The 13,881-nt window shown below is 40.2% G+C and overlaps 1 protein-coding gene across 1 annotated transcript; it reads right to left on the reverse strand.

Moving 5' to 3' along the window:
• Positions 1–1,040: 1,040 nt before the first annotated feature.
• On the reverse strand, positions 1,041–10,606 carry cercam (cerebral endothelial cell adhesion molecule). The gene is made up of 12 exons (XM_018670533.2): positions 10,097–10,606; positions 8,913–9,023; positions 8,038–8,155; positions 7,726–7,860; positions 7,376–7,580; positions 7,165–7,284; positions 6,985–7,061; positions 6,781–6,887; positions 6,304–6,436; positions 5,965–6,092; positions 5,199–5,402; positions 1,041–3,281 (listed from the first exon to the last, which is right to left on the reverse strand). The coding sequence occupies exons 1-12, from the start codon at positions 10,297–10,299 to the stop codon at positions 3,050–3,052; spliced, it is 1,773 nt and encodes a 590-aa protein (XP_018526049.1). The 5' UTR covers positions 10,300–10,606; the 3' UTR covers positions 1,041–3,049.
• Between the last annotated feature and the right edge of the window lie 3,275 nt (positions 10,607–13,881).

Here is a 13,881-nt window from a genome sequence, read left to right on the forward strand (position 1 = left end):
GCTGAATCAAGGAGCTGCAGCCAATCCTCCAGCCTTACGGCTATGAGTGTGTTGTGCTCTGCTGCAAGTCTGAAACTGAGAAAATGGTCTACAGCAACCTTTGAACTCTGTTGTCTGCTTTCCATGTGCTTAAATAACAGCTTCTCAAGTGCAGCATGAGATATACACACACGTTTACATCTGTGCACATATTTGAAGGTGTGTGTTATGCTTATGCAAACTGCAGGCCTGTATGCACAAAGGTTGTACTTGTGACTTATTCAGCTAAGTGATGTTTTAGCTATGTCATTCATTCTGATCTGTGACACAGTAGAGAAATAAGGTCACATAAACAGGATAGACTACTGTTGTAACCGTTATATGATTAAGGGTAAAAGTGTGTGCACTTACAGCTTTGTGTATGTATCAAGTGTTAGTGGAAACAGAAAAAGATAAAAAAATAAATAAATAAAGGATGAGATCAAGCTGAGTCAACATACACTAACTGTCTTATTAAAGAAACTGAGGTAAATTGCTTGAAAGTGCCAAGTTCTGTTCTGAAATATAACTATTTTAAAACATCTGTTCTTATAGTATAAAATTTCACACTAACAAAGCTGAATATAGAGGATCTGGTTTGGTTTGTTACAATTGTTTGTTAACAGGACTGACTGAAATACTATTCTTTGTGTAGTGTGCCCCTGCACAGTCATACACAAACTTGACAATGGTTTTAAGATCACTTAATTTTACACTGACTGGGATCAAAACAATGTTTGCTGTTATATGAAGGTGAAATACAGATTATGCGGATGCATTAGTTGGCTAAAAAATAAAGTTTTCAAACACAAGTATGAAAATCAGTAACTGTGTTATTAAATCCAGGAAATGGTAGCTTGCCTTGTCCATCTGCTCATTGCATGAAAAATGGTAGCATGCCCTCTTGTGGTGGATTTTGGTCAGTACAACATATGGTACCACTTGGTCTGTGTGCTTCTCTGACCACCAAGTTTGACGTGTTCATTAACAATGTCCACAACCACATTCATTCAATGAAAAAATGTGTAAAAACTAATTTTTATTGACATTTGAAGTTATTCTAACATCCTGTTTTATTGTTCAGAGACATTTAGAGAGAGGCCTTTAGTAGAAAAGCCATTGCACTTTGATTGCATGTTGTAAATCATGTCATGTGACTCGTCTGTCAACCACATCAAGAGAGACTCAACAAATAAATTATGACTTTTGCATGAAAAGCAACACACATAATGACAGAAAATGAATACATGGAATCAGACCATCATAAATGTACAAACATTTGACTGTAGCATGAGTTTGGTGTAACTTGATCATTGTCATTTAAATCACATCAGTTTACATCAGTTTTCATTGCTTTCATTGCAACCCTGTTCAAAGTGTCAACACATTCCTAGATTGAGAAGGATCCCAGTGATGCTACAAAAAGGCTGTTGTAGGCTGTGTTTTAATATGGCTTAGTAAGAATTATGCTAAGATACATGTGGGATAATTAATACACTTTTAACACAAGATGTAGCACAGGAAGGTAATGTGGCTCTTCTAAGAGGTAGCAGTACTCTGCAAAAAACTGGAGCCCAAGTTTCCTTTTTACACTGCCGGCAACTGGAGTTCACACTTTGACATGCTGAAAATATTTGAAAATTTAAAAAATTTGTTTCCTAATTTTACCAGAGCATGTCTAAAGTAGAAGTAATTGTATGCTAAAACATAAATCTTGTTAAATGAACATGCCAAGAATCTGTATTGACACTTAAGACAGCCTGAAATCACATACAGCGTTTTCGTTCCAGTTTTGTTTGAATAATTTAAGGTTAAACTGAAAGTTATGATGTTTTCACAAAGTTATTCACCCTATTAATTACATTAGAATAATGCCAGATATACTGACAGAACTCTTCTCTCTTTGGCTCTTTGGTAAGTAAAGTTACAATTATTAGGGATGGTTTTACTTCAAGAATTGAACATTTTGCTGTATACATAAATATAAAAATGTAAAAAAAGTAAGTGTCCGGGTATCACACTAACTCTGACCATGAAGTTCAATTTGTGTGGCAAAATATGAAATATTAAAATATTAAAACACAGCCACAGAGTATAAAGTAGTCAATATTATTTTAGTTCTAGTCATGACTTGATATTCAAAAAAAAAAAAAAAAAAAAAAAGAGAGCATTTTAAAGAAACTTAATTATTCAAATGCAAACATTCAAGGTGTTAGATTCACTAACAAAATACTTCCTGCATATCATCTGGTGCCAATGAAACAGTCTCACTGGCCCTCGAAACTATGAGGTACATCAACTTTAAAACTGTTAATGAAGCTGAGGGAAATATCAATCAGGGTCAGTCTGGCTTTGTGTTAGACACAGCTGTATCTCTTAACAGCTCCAATGGAAGATATGCACAAATGGAGAAAAGGGTAGACAGACAGACAGACAGACATGGAAAAAAACAGAATATTAGCAATAAAAGTATCAGGCTTTTGTCCAGACTTGCCAGGAGTTATGAGCAGTGCAGCTGCTGGAACCTCAGACTGTGATCAACAGAAAGTCCTTGTAAAGCCGCCTCCCCGGTTCCCTTTTAAAAGCTCTGTAATTAGCATTATAAACATGCAATCATCAGAAGCACACACATAGCTACAAGCATACATTCAAATAAAACTGTATAAACTATAAAAATGAATGGGTGGATTGTTCTCAAGAAAAATCTGTTGTGCAAGTTCAAGCATCTGATTTGTTAAGACGCATACAAGTATCAAAACACCCATCGCTTTTGTACATGTCTACAAGGAGTCTCAACAAACTCTGTCTCTTATATTGTTTCTCCCAAAAACCATTTTGTGCCACACGCTTGCCAACATGCTTTGAAAAAACAAAAAACAAAGTCCAGGTGAAATGACACAGAGCATGTCAGTGGTGTGACACAGCATGGACTGAAACAAAGTCTGAGAGCAGGTCCTCTTCTCAGCATCTGTCTCTCTGACCTCACAACCTTTTGACCTGCAGGTTTCTCAACAGCTATGTCAGCACCGCACTAAAGTTCGTCCCTGTAGGCAGCTGACAGCATCTCGGGTGGCGGTGACCCTTTCAGGGTCTTGTGGGAACCCCTCCAATCGGTGCGTACCGAGTCATCATCCCACAGGGTGGACGTCTCCGTGTCGCTCACCCACTGGGGATCACCAGCATAGTGACATGGCTGGACCAGGAGGGGGCGTGTGCTGAAGGCTTGTAAGTTTCTGTTAGGGAAATGGGACTTGTAGTCCTCACTGCAGAGAGAGAACAGTGATAAGAGATTACATGGATTTGGGTTTGACTCATTTGAGACTTTAAAACATCTTGTATTTCACAATAAAAGACTATGACCCCTAATGACAGAACAGAAAACCACATCAGAGATTAAATATTACTGCACTTCTGGCAATTTTCCCCACAATTAACTATTAATCATTAATATTAGTGTTATTTTATTTTGGGCCTTATTTGAAATCCATTTCACAGAGGCTGATTTTCAGTTACTCTTGCATGAGGGGCGACAGCAGGACCAATGTGTGGTGTGCGGTTGTTGTGCATTCTTAGTGGACCAGTCAAGCATACCGAATTAGAATCACAGAGGTGAGAGAGAGAGAGAGAGAGAGAGAGAGAGAGAGAGAGAAAGAGAGAGAGAGAGAGAGAGAGAGAGAGAGAGAGAGAGAGAGAGAGAGAGAGTAGAAAAAGTGGGTTGGCTTTAAGCCAGTTTTCCACACATGATGAAGCACATAGACACTGCCAAGCCTTCTGGTCTGCAGGCCTTTCAGCCTGAGGTCCATTTCATCTCTTACAGTCAGCACATCATATGTATCTCATTTACTCTGCTACATCATCACTGTGGGATGATGGGAAAAGTTGTCTGGTTTGGGCTGATGTCAGGGATGTTAGAGTTAGGAGTAGGGACGGGGTTACATTAATGTGCAGCCATTAGATTAAAAAACAGTTTGGAAGAGAAATATCTTGAAGGAGTCACAGTTAATACACACCACAACGTCTTTATAATAAAGGACAAACACACAATAAAAACAAATTACAACCATCTGGATGACGGGGATCATGGGAGAAATTTTTGGACTGCTGGAAGGAACTAAATTTTGTTGCTGACAATTTTGTTTTGTTTGTATTTGACAACTTGTGAATAAAAGAAGAGAAACAAGAGCACAACTCTGTTGCTTTGACCTAAATACTAACACAGCAGGTAAAAACAATGTTTTAATAAACAATCTTTTAGTAAAAACGCTGCTAACATCCTAATACTTAGCAGGTATAATGTTAATCATGTTCACTGTCTTAGTTTAGTGTGTTAGCATGCCAACACCCAAAGTACAGCTGTGGCTGATGAGAATGCCCTTAGTTATGCAAGTATTTGGTCATTAACCAAAGTATTAAACAAATCAACAAAGTTATTAAAATTCACAATGAGGGCAACATGACAATGTGTACCAAATTTCATGGGAATCCATCCAACTGAGTCATTTAACTAAATAACAAAAATGTAAACCTCACAGTGGAGCAACAAGCATGGCTAAAAATGTTGGGAGACATGTTAATCTTTTTTAAGTTCACCACAAGTCTGTGACAAACACATCTGAATCCCCTTTGGCTCTTCAAATCTATCTGGCAACCACACTGTGCCTAAAAAAGTCCAACTCCAGACAATCAATCCCAGAGAGAAATGCTGCCATGAAACCTGTACATCATAAAAAGAAAAATGCTCTAAAAGATGAAAGATTTATTTTGAAATGCAGCATTTTAATTTAGCTTGAAGAGCACTACATATTAAACTGTCAAGAATAGAGATTATGGCCAGAGCTGACTTTCTTTTCAAAGAAACTCATCGAAGTAAAGCCACAGACCTCACTGCAGTATAGTTCTTTAATCTATAACTCCATAAAGGCTAGGCTAAATATATAGTGTGCAAACATGTTTAAGAAGCTATAGGGAAAGACTGTTTTCAGTAATTATGAGGTCTGTTTCAAATTCCATATGTCTGGCGGCAGAGGAATGCAGAGGGACAAGGTTTACCATGTAATTTCACAAAAATATTCATCAAGATCTCATCAAGATTAAAACATGTAGAGTCTGATGTGTGCATGTAAAAGTACAAGAAATGAGCACATTTCTGCCAGTGGGTTCAGTGCTGGTGTCATACATACTTGGGATGTTTGTCATACATGATGGGGAGAAACTCATCAACAGGCAGCATCTTGGAAAGCGGCTCGGCATTGAGCAGTTTTTGGGCTCCCTGCTGCGAGATGGCGTAAGACAGAGTCCAATACGAGTAGTCGGCCATCACCAAGTTCCGAACGTTCTCCACTGGCTCTTCTTTTCCAGGATTCACCTGCTTCCTGCCGAGATATCTGTGGCACCATAAAAAATGTAATGAGAAAAAAAGAAGGCAAAGAAGGAGAAGTAAAGGAGCAATGCCCAGAGCAACTCAGTACTGATATCTGTTGTGATCGTGCTGTTGTTTGCTGCTAAATGTGCTGGAGATTGTTTTTCTTTTCTGTTCCATTTGCTCTACATATGTGTCTAGCCATTGTCAGAGATTATGGAAACCAAAATACACACATAAAAGGAGTTGGTACACATCCCACATCTTCCAGCAGATACTTCCAAAATACTTTTACCATCTGTCCAAAATTGTGCTTTAAAACCTGAATCACAGAAACACTGACACTCAAATACATACCAGCACCAGTATACAGACACACAGGAGGGAATAGCTACAGCTGTGAGTGAGGTGCGTTGCATACCTGAGTATGGATTTTTCTTCTGACTTTTGACCTCTTTCCACAGCACACATACACACAACACAATTTTGAGGATACTGCACTGATTTATCCTTACTTTACCTCCCCACCTAATTCCTACCCTTAACCCAATTAAAACAGGAACCACAGAAATAAAGGCATGTCTCACATGATGTCCCAATCCAGCTCCACCTGCTCCACTTCCTCCATCAGCCTGAGGACTCGTCGTTTGAAGTTGGACTGGAAACGAACGTCATCTTCAAAGATGAGTGCTTTGTCCATCTGCATGTCCACCATCTGCGGGGTAAAAACATTTGTTGAGTGTGGAATGACTGAGAACAGGGACATTCAAAAAGGTTACCAGGCCAGGTCAGATACAGAATAATCCTACCAAAACCCAACCTACACCATAATGCTATTATTTATCCTCTAGATTATAATGCGCTCCACAAACCACTGTCAGTCAAGTCAATAAAGAACTTCATGGACGATTACTGTGTCCTCTCACCTCCTTCCAAATGTAGAAATGGCTGAGGAAGCAGCCCACCTCTCCTTTAGTCAAGGTGCGTCCAGAGAACGGGTCGTAGTAGCCCGGCAGCAGGTCAACACCCAGGAACTTAATGTCACTGCTGTTCAATGCACTGCATAACACACACATACATGCTATAGACAACCTCATTGCACACTGCCAACTGTTGCCTGCACTCGGTTTCCCACATGTGCAGTAAACTTGGCCATAAAAATAGATTTTTTGAGTCATAACTGTCCTCATTCATATTTGCTCAAAATGGGATTATAAATGAACCATGAGTGAATCATGAGGTGATACATCAGTATGTCCCTGCAGAGAATTTTCTCACCAACCATTCTCCAGTCTTCATTTTTTCTCATCATCTGCTATTTCTCTCTTCTTCCCCTGCAAGCACTCAAAACACACGTCTAAGCCAGTTCAGTGAACCTCACTGTTACTGAGCATTGCACTTACTTTCCATCCACAGCATCCACCACCTTGACGTCAATCTCCAGCTCATTCAGAGAGAACAACATCCGGTCTCTGCGGTCAGGACGGCGTCGCAGGTTTATCAGATAGATCTGAGACGAGGAGGACAAATGGATATTTAACTCTGTAGACTGCCATGTCGTAACTGATGCTGAGACATTATGATTCTGGTTTGGAAAATCTTTTTACCTCGTCAAAGCCCATGAGGTCTCTTTGTTTGGGGAACATGTGGACGAAGCGGGAGGGGTACATGGGAGGACCGTCAACTTTTTGACAAACGGGGGACATGAGTTAGAGGAGAGGAACATAAATTGGGAAAATAAAGATTACGAATTGTTGCTTTTCATATACTGAACAGTCTGTTCTTACTCATGGACTCAAGGTGGACATGAACAAAATTGAGGCGATCATCCTCCAAGGAGTGATGAGGTTTGGCCGGGACGTTCAGGTAGCCGTAGCGCTCCTTGTTACAGAGGTACATCTGTATCTCTGAGCAGCAACAACGATGAATCAATCAGTAAATGAATTAATGAACGAGACATTGATTGTGTAACATCCATGTGTACAAACACTAACAAACCTGCAGCCCGACAGGAGAAGGCGAATACAATGATGTCGTCGTAGGGCCACGAGTAGTCTTCATGAGGAGGGTAGAAAGCCAGTTTCTTCATGCCCTCCTTCCTTAGATCCAGGAGCATGGTGGAGTGGACCATGGGCACTGGGAAGCAGCCCACTCTGTGACGGTGACGGGTGGGGAAATACTCCGCTGTTCGACGATAATATCCCTAAATAAGCACACACACACACACACACACACACACAAATATTAAAGTATGATTACTTTAAACATACTTAACACAGTTTTCTCAAGTGTTACCTTCCAACAGGTGAATGATCACTATCAAGTTCACACTCTGAAGTGTCGCTCACCTGTGGAGTGATGCCACACCAGTAGTTGGAGTACGCTCCCTGGGAGTCTAACATGGGAGCGATGACTGACTTGTTCTCTGCTATCAGCAGGTTGAGGGTGTCCGGGTTAGTGAGAATATTGTCTGTGTCTGCGTACTGAAACAGAGACACAGAGGAAACAAAGGAAAGAGAGATTGTAGTGTCTTTTCTTACTGGAATAACGGGTGAGGTAACAGCAGCAAAGAGGGAGCAAACTTCATCAGAGGAATAAAGATAGGAAGGAATCAAGAAATTTTATACTGCTGTCACAAGTAAGATTATCTTTTAATGTACCAGGATGTAGTCGGCCCAGCGTTTCCGGGCAAAGTTCAGCGCTGCCTGCTTCAGCTTCATCACATACTCATATCTGCTGTTGGGCCAGTGCTTAGGACCCAGCTCTCCTGCATATGACCTATGACAGACACAAACAACAGAGACCATACAGTATACATTATCTATACTGCTTTTTCTAAATAAATGATCCAATGAAAATGTTTATTCAACTCTAAAACAAAAAACTCAATCAGTATTACAGCCACTTGTCAAATCAGACTTTCAAACCTAAAAAATAACAAATACCAAAACACAAAAAAATATTTGGGTGGGTTACCAAATTAACTCTACATACTGCATGATTAACACTGTATATGTCTCCATATGGTTTAAAATACAGATACATTGATACCTTCAAAAGTTCAGTATATAGAGACTATATAACTGACATGCATGCATGAATAATTTCCAGTAATGGCGTCCTCAACTGTCCACACAGAGAGATGCATATGGACAAGCAGAGACATGCTACATCATTCCTACAAAATACAAAGACTACAGAAAAGGCAGAAAAGTAAACTACAGACTAAGAGGCTATAAAAGTGTGTTAATAAATCTTCTTTGTGTGTACAAAAAGACAGAATGAGCTACATCAAAGCTTCAAGTACAGCTTTGAACTGGACCATTAGCAGTGCGACACTTCAGGAAATCTTTGATTGTGATCCTGGTAAAATAAAGGAGAGGGAGGAGGCTTACTTCTTTAATTTCCTTCATATTAATGCACCTACTAAAGAGTTCTAAGATTTGCTTGTTCTACACATGACCTGCAGCATCAGGACAGAATTTGTATTTTTAAAAAAGTCCACTATACATAAATACTCTGTGATTGGACTTACGTGGGCTGGTCCATCGGCCTCCACTCCACATAATGGTAAAATTTCTGCATGACAGTAAGCCACTCTTTCAGTATGGCTGTGGTATTATCCGAGTTGTGATCCGTGGCAGCCCTGAGGAGATCGAGAGAGCAGATGGTAAAATAAATGCACATTTCCAAAAGTGATGAGGATCGGACTGGGTGAAATGTTTTGATTGCTGGTTTAACGGAGGGAATATGGAGAGAATAACAAATAGAGACAATCTCTGAGAGATTGAAGAATATGGTCACCACTTTGAGCACTAAACTGGAGGAGGCACTAGTTAGCTGAGTGTTTTCAGAGTTTTGATCAGGATTTCACATCCTGGCCCTTCCATGATAACTATATGTAACTTAGTAACTGTGCATAATCATCAGAAGTGGTCACTTTATATCTGAGTGGCTTTCAGCAGCAGTGACTTTACTGCTACTTCAGAGGTTGAATTTCTGCCCCGGTAAAAACAGGGTTGGACAAAATGATGATTCAGTGCCATGGGATTTTGCCAAATTGTTTGTAGTGTGGTATACAGTATGTCCCTTCAACATCTCTGTGTGATTATGATCACTCTGGGTCCAAATGTAAATCTCTCTGGTAAAATAAGGAATTTTAATTTTATTTTTGCACCGCTGTCACATTTTTATTTCACCACAGATCATATTAAATGACTATCGCAGCTCTGTTTTGTACTGTTAGGCCAGCCAGCAACAGTTTATCTTTCTTCTCAGATCCAGTTTCATCACATCAAACCTTCACATTTACAAGCAAAATACATTTTAAATGAGTTACTCCATGGCAAACAATCTACAGCAGAGTACCCCGGATGCCTTTACTGCTAAAACCACTTGAGGACATTTGAGTTAGTGGGTTTTAATCATTAGTGTTATATTTTATTGAAATCATTGTTAAGGAAGCATATAAGCTAGAACAAGCTCCACAGAACATCAATTCATGCAGTCCACAGAAGGAAATGAATGTGGCGGAGTGAAAGGCAGCCTGAGCTGTGAGAGGCACAGAGGGAATAAGGGAGGAGTGGGGGAGAAGGCTGCTGCTTCCACAAACTCATTTAAATGCCATTGACCTTTTGAACAGCGGATAAAAAAGGAGACCCCCGTACAAACAGCCCGGCAGTGCATGCAGTCCACAGTGTCCATGCAGGAAAAACCCACCACACAGAGATGCGACCTTTGGGGTAGTTGAGTCTCTCCAGTGCTCCGAGGTAGTACGGCAGGGAATGGGCTGCGTTTCTGGCTATGATAGCGATAACCACGGTGGGAGGCTGCATTTTCGACTCCTCCGGATACTTCTCCTCCGAAAAGTAACTCTTTGCCTGGAAAATCGAGGCCGCTAAAACGAGAAAGTGAAGTAACATGGTGGAGGCTGGTAAAGATACTAAACAAGTCGACGGCGCCTCAGCAGCAGCAGCAGCAGCAGCACAGCACGTAACCGCTGTACGCGTCAGCAAGTCCAAGAAAAAAAGGGCTTTCCCAAATTTTCAACCCCCCTCGTCCACTTATTGTACAAGTTGGCTTGCTTTTTCCAAGAGTGAATCCAAGCCCAGTCCGACAGAAGTGCTACAACTTCCGCTTTAAGCATATGGCTCAAGATGTTCAAGTTTGACAGCGCTATCCAAAGATGAAGGCGTGATTTGGCCAGGCTGTAGTTCTTCATAAATCTCAGTGGACAATAGTGACATATCCTGGAGAGGAAAGTGTGGAAGCTATGACGTTTAGCAGTAAACATGCAGTTATCCAGGCAACAAACTCCAGGAGGAATTGATTAATTTTTTTTTTCAAAAATAAAAGCTTTTTACAGTTAAAAAATATTTCAGTGATGACACAATACTTTCAGTACTAACAGTACTTTAACTCTTTACTCCCTGTTACATTTTTAGGTATGAGATAAATCATAAACCTTTAGACTACATGTAGATGATTACATCTATATAGACATTAGGTATCTGCATTTGATGTTATAAAACATAATTTACAAGTGACGTGTTGGATTAATAGGTAGTCCATTACGTTGAAGCGGTATGAAGGCTGCACTCTTACATCAGTACATGGTAGTTTGTGGTGTTTATTCTGGCAGCAGTTTCAGAGATTGACCAGCAGAGGGAGGGTTTGATCCAAGAGAAGGCCCATTGAAGCGTGTGGCTCAGGCTGAGGCTGAGGCCCTTGACCATAATGGTTTTATATATAGAATAGGACAACATAGAGCATTTCCTGCCTCTGCTGCAGGGAGGAGCTCAACTTCAGAAGGACACACAAAACCCTGCTTTTGTTCAGAATGGATGTTAATAGTTAAAGGCCACCTTTCCAAGTAATTTGAGTGAAAATGTACAAAAACACTCAAGTGCTGGTTATTATTTTTGATAAGGCATACTTTATTAAGGGTTTATCATTTGTAACGGATGGCTTTATTCATATTTATGAATTAATTTCATAAGAGGCTATATTGCTGATAATATTTCTATACTTTTTCTAAGTCAATTTTTATTCAGTTCTCTTGTAATAAAGTTTTCACACTGCGTTATTGCTACTTTTACTTAAGTGAAGTATCTGAATGCTTCATCCACCACTGCTCCAAGTTCTTCACAGCTGATGGTGTGAATGCCACAGGGGTCAGATGAGCATCATTACTGCAGTGAAGCTCTAGTCTCCTCTAAGAAGGGTTAAATGATGAGTTTAAAGTGGTAAACACAGGAGGCTTCATCAGGGAGGTAAAAAAAAAATTCATAATGATCACCGAGACTGATGCTCAACCTAATTTTCATGACTCTGTTAATGAAACATTTTTGGAATTTTTCACATTTAAATGAGGGTAGTAAACCGATCTGAGATGGAAACAGATCACTGAATCAGTTGAGCTCTCGTTTCTGGGTTTTAACCAAGAAATCTTTAAAAAATATTAAATATAACTTGTCATTTGCCATTCGCTCTCTGGTGTTATTTACTTTGGTCCCTGGTCTATTGCGAAGAGGAGTTATAGGTTTTGGTGCTGTCTCAGAGTCCATTGCTAATAAGGAGCTAAGAAAACAGCTCCTCAGTAGGTAAAAGGGTCAAAGATTCATCTTGAATATATTGGGTGCCACTATGTGGGCATCAGGCAGTTCATTACAGGCTGTAGGAATAGACAGATGCACTGTGGTCTGATATTAGGAGCAGGGTGAGATTCACAGGTGTGAACCGAGAGGCCTTTACACCAGAACAGGGCAATTGTCCTGCTTGTGTGTTGGGTCACTTTCTTGAATAAACAGCTACAGGTATTTGTCAGTCTTAGGGTCAACACATTTCTCTCATCACTCATCTCCCCTGATGAGGTCATAACTGGTAGATAGGTGCATCCCCAGTCTCCCATTTCCCACTGAGTCTCTCAACATGGTGGATCCAAACAAGTGCTCACTTCAGATTTTTGCAGCAGGGGACCACCTTGAACCTCTTTGATGACCCTCGGAGGTCCCTGGGGCCCAGTTTGAGAAACTCCTTCAACAGCTGTTGTCAGGATTGTTTACAAAAGAAATAAAGAAACACAAGATCTCAGCCCATCATTGGTTATATCCAGCAAGTTCTTCTTAGAGAACACTGTCAATATATGATATGCATCATCCCCCTGTGTAATAATGTAAATGACATGCGTGTGTTGACGCAACCTGAACTAATCATCTAAATTAGATAGATTAGACACAATATCAATCAATCAGACCATCTAAATAATGGAAACAATGTCAGATCCATCATGTTCAATCACTCCCAGCAGTCCACACTCGTACTGTACACACACATGCACATACACACCGTTACATCTTCAGGGAGATTTTATTTCACTGAGGATAGGAGATAGATACTGGGACAGCTTGGGAAAATTTTGATAAAATGGAGGGATTTTTTTGTACCAACTACGTACTCAAGCTGCACAGAACTCATGGGAAAATTCAAGATCAGAAGTTGAGGTTGACAGGACAGCAGCTGTGAAAAGAGCAAAAAGAGGAGTGATGGGAACAGGAGAGAGAAGAAATGAGGAGAGGTATAGATGTGGGTGGAAAATAATAAGCAAAGTGGTATATAATGAATTTTGACTTTTTTGGCGGGCTCAGTGAATAAACTAAAGCAGTCATTGCTAACAATAGCCGCCTCGGGTTAAAGGCCTCATTTGTGTGGACAGGTCAGGTGGTGGTGGGGGGGTTGAGGGTCAAATCTCTCCTATTCATGACACCCCAAGTGTTTCCACAGTCGCTCACAAACTCACACTCGGACACAGTCATATATGTGTACGTCGGGGGCACTTTCCCAGCGTTTGCGGCCAATGCAGATCTGGGAGAGTTCAACCTCGGGCAAGCAAACTTTTCACTGTGAGGTCAAGGGTGGAGATGGCGTTTGTGTGTATGGGGGTGTGTGAATGAGAGGCAGAGGGAGAAGGAAGGAGAGAGAAAGGAAAGGGGAGAGACAGGAGAACAAAAAGAAAATCTGTATTGTTTTGACCAGATTGCAAGGGACAGACTGAAAGAGAGAAAATGGATAGATGTCAGACACATGACCATCTTGAATGTGTAGTGTTGACTTAATTAAATGGTCACTTCAACCAAACAAGGGGGAAAAAACATATTATCTCACTTAACTCTAGTAATATCTATCCATGCAGATAGTTCTGGTTTTATTTGTGCAAGTTTTCAGATACAAAATCTTACAAAAGATTTCTGTCTCGAGGAGATAAATGACATTTTCTGTGGCGTGCTCACCTCATTGAAAAGTGACAAATTCCACATCAATATATCTTTCCATATACTTATCAGTGTGATTAGTCTTCATTGGAACTATTGTATACTGAAGAAATGGTCCCTGTTTAAACATGTTCTGTGGATTATTCTAAGTAACAGTGACTGATTCTGGAAAGACAGACTGCTGATGAATTTTTTAAAATGTGATTTTTCTTACTGGGTTCACCACCAGTGAAA

The sequence above is a fragment of the Lates calcarifer genome, linkage group LG9, assembly GCF_001640805.2.
Source record: "Lates calcarifer isolate ASB-BC8 linkage group LG9, TLL_Latcal_v3, whole genome shotgun sequence".
NCBI lineage: Eukaryota > Metazoa > Chordata > Actinopteri > Centropomidae > Lates > Lates calcarifer.

Excerpts from the sequence above, each read along its gene's own strand:
- cercam (XM_018670533.2), bottom strand. The coding sequence starts at position 10,299 with ATGTTACTTCACTTTCTCGTTTTAGCGGCCTCGATTTTCCAGGCAAAG. Across the intron at positions 6,093-6,303 it reads ATTTCTACATTTGGAAGGAG|ATGGTGGACATGCAGATGGA; the intron begins GTGAGAGGACAC and ends TTTACCCCGCAG. Across the intron at positions 3,282-5,198 it reads ATGTATGACAAACATCCCAA|TGAGGACTACAAGTCCCATT; the intron begins GTATGTATGACA and ends CTCTCTCTGCAG.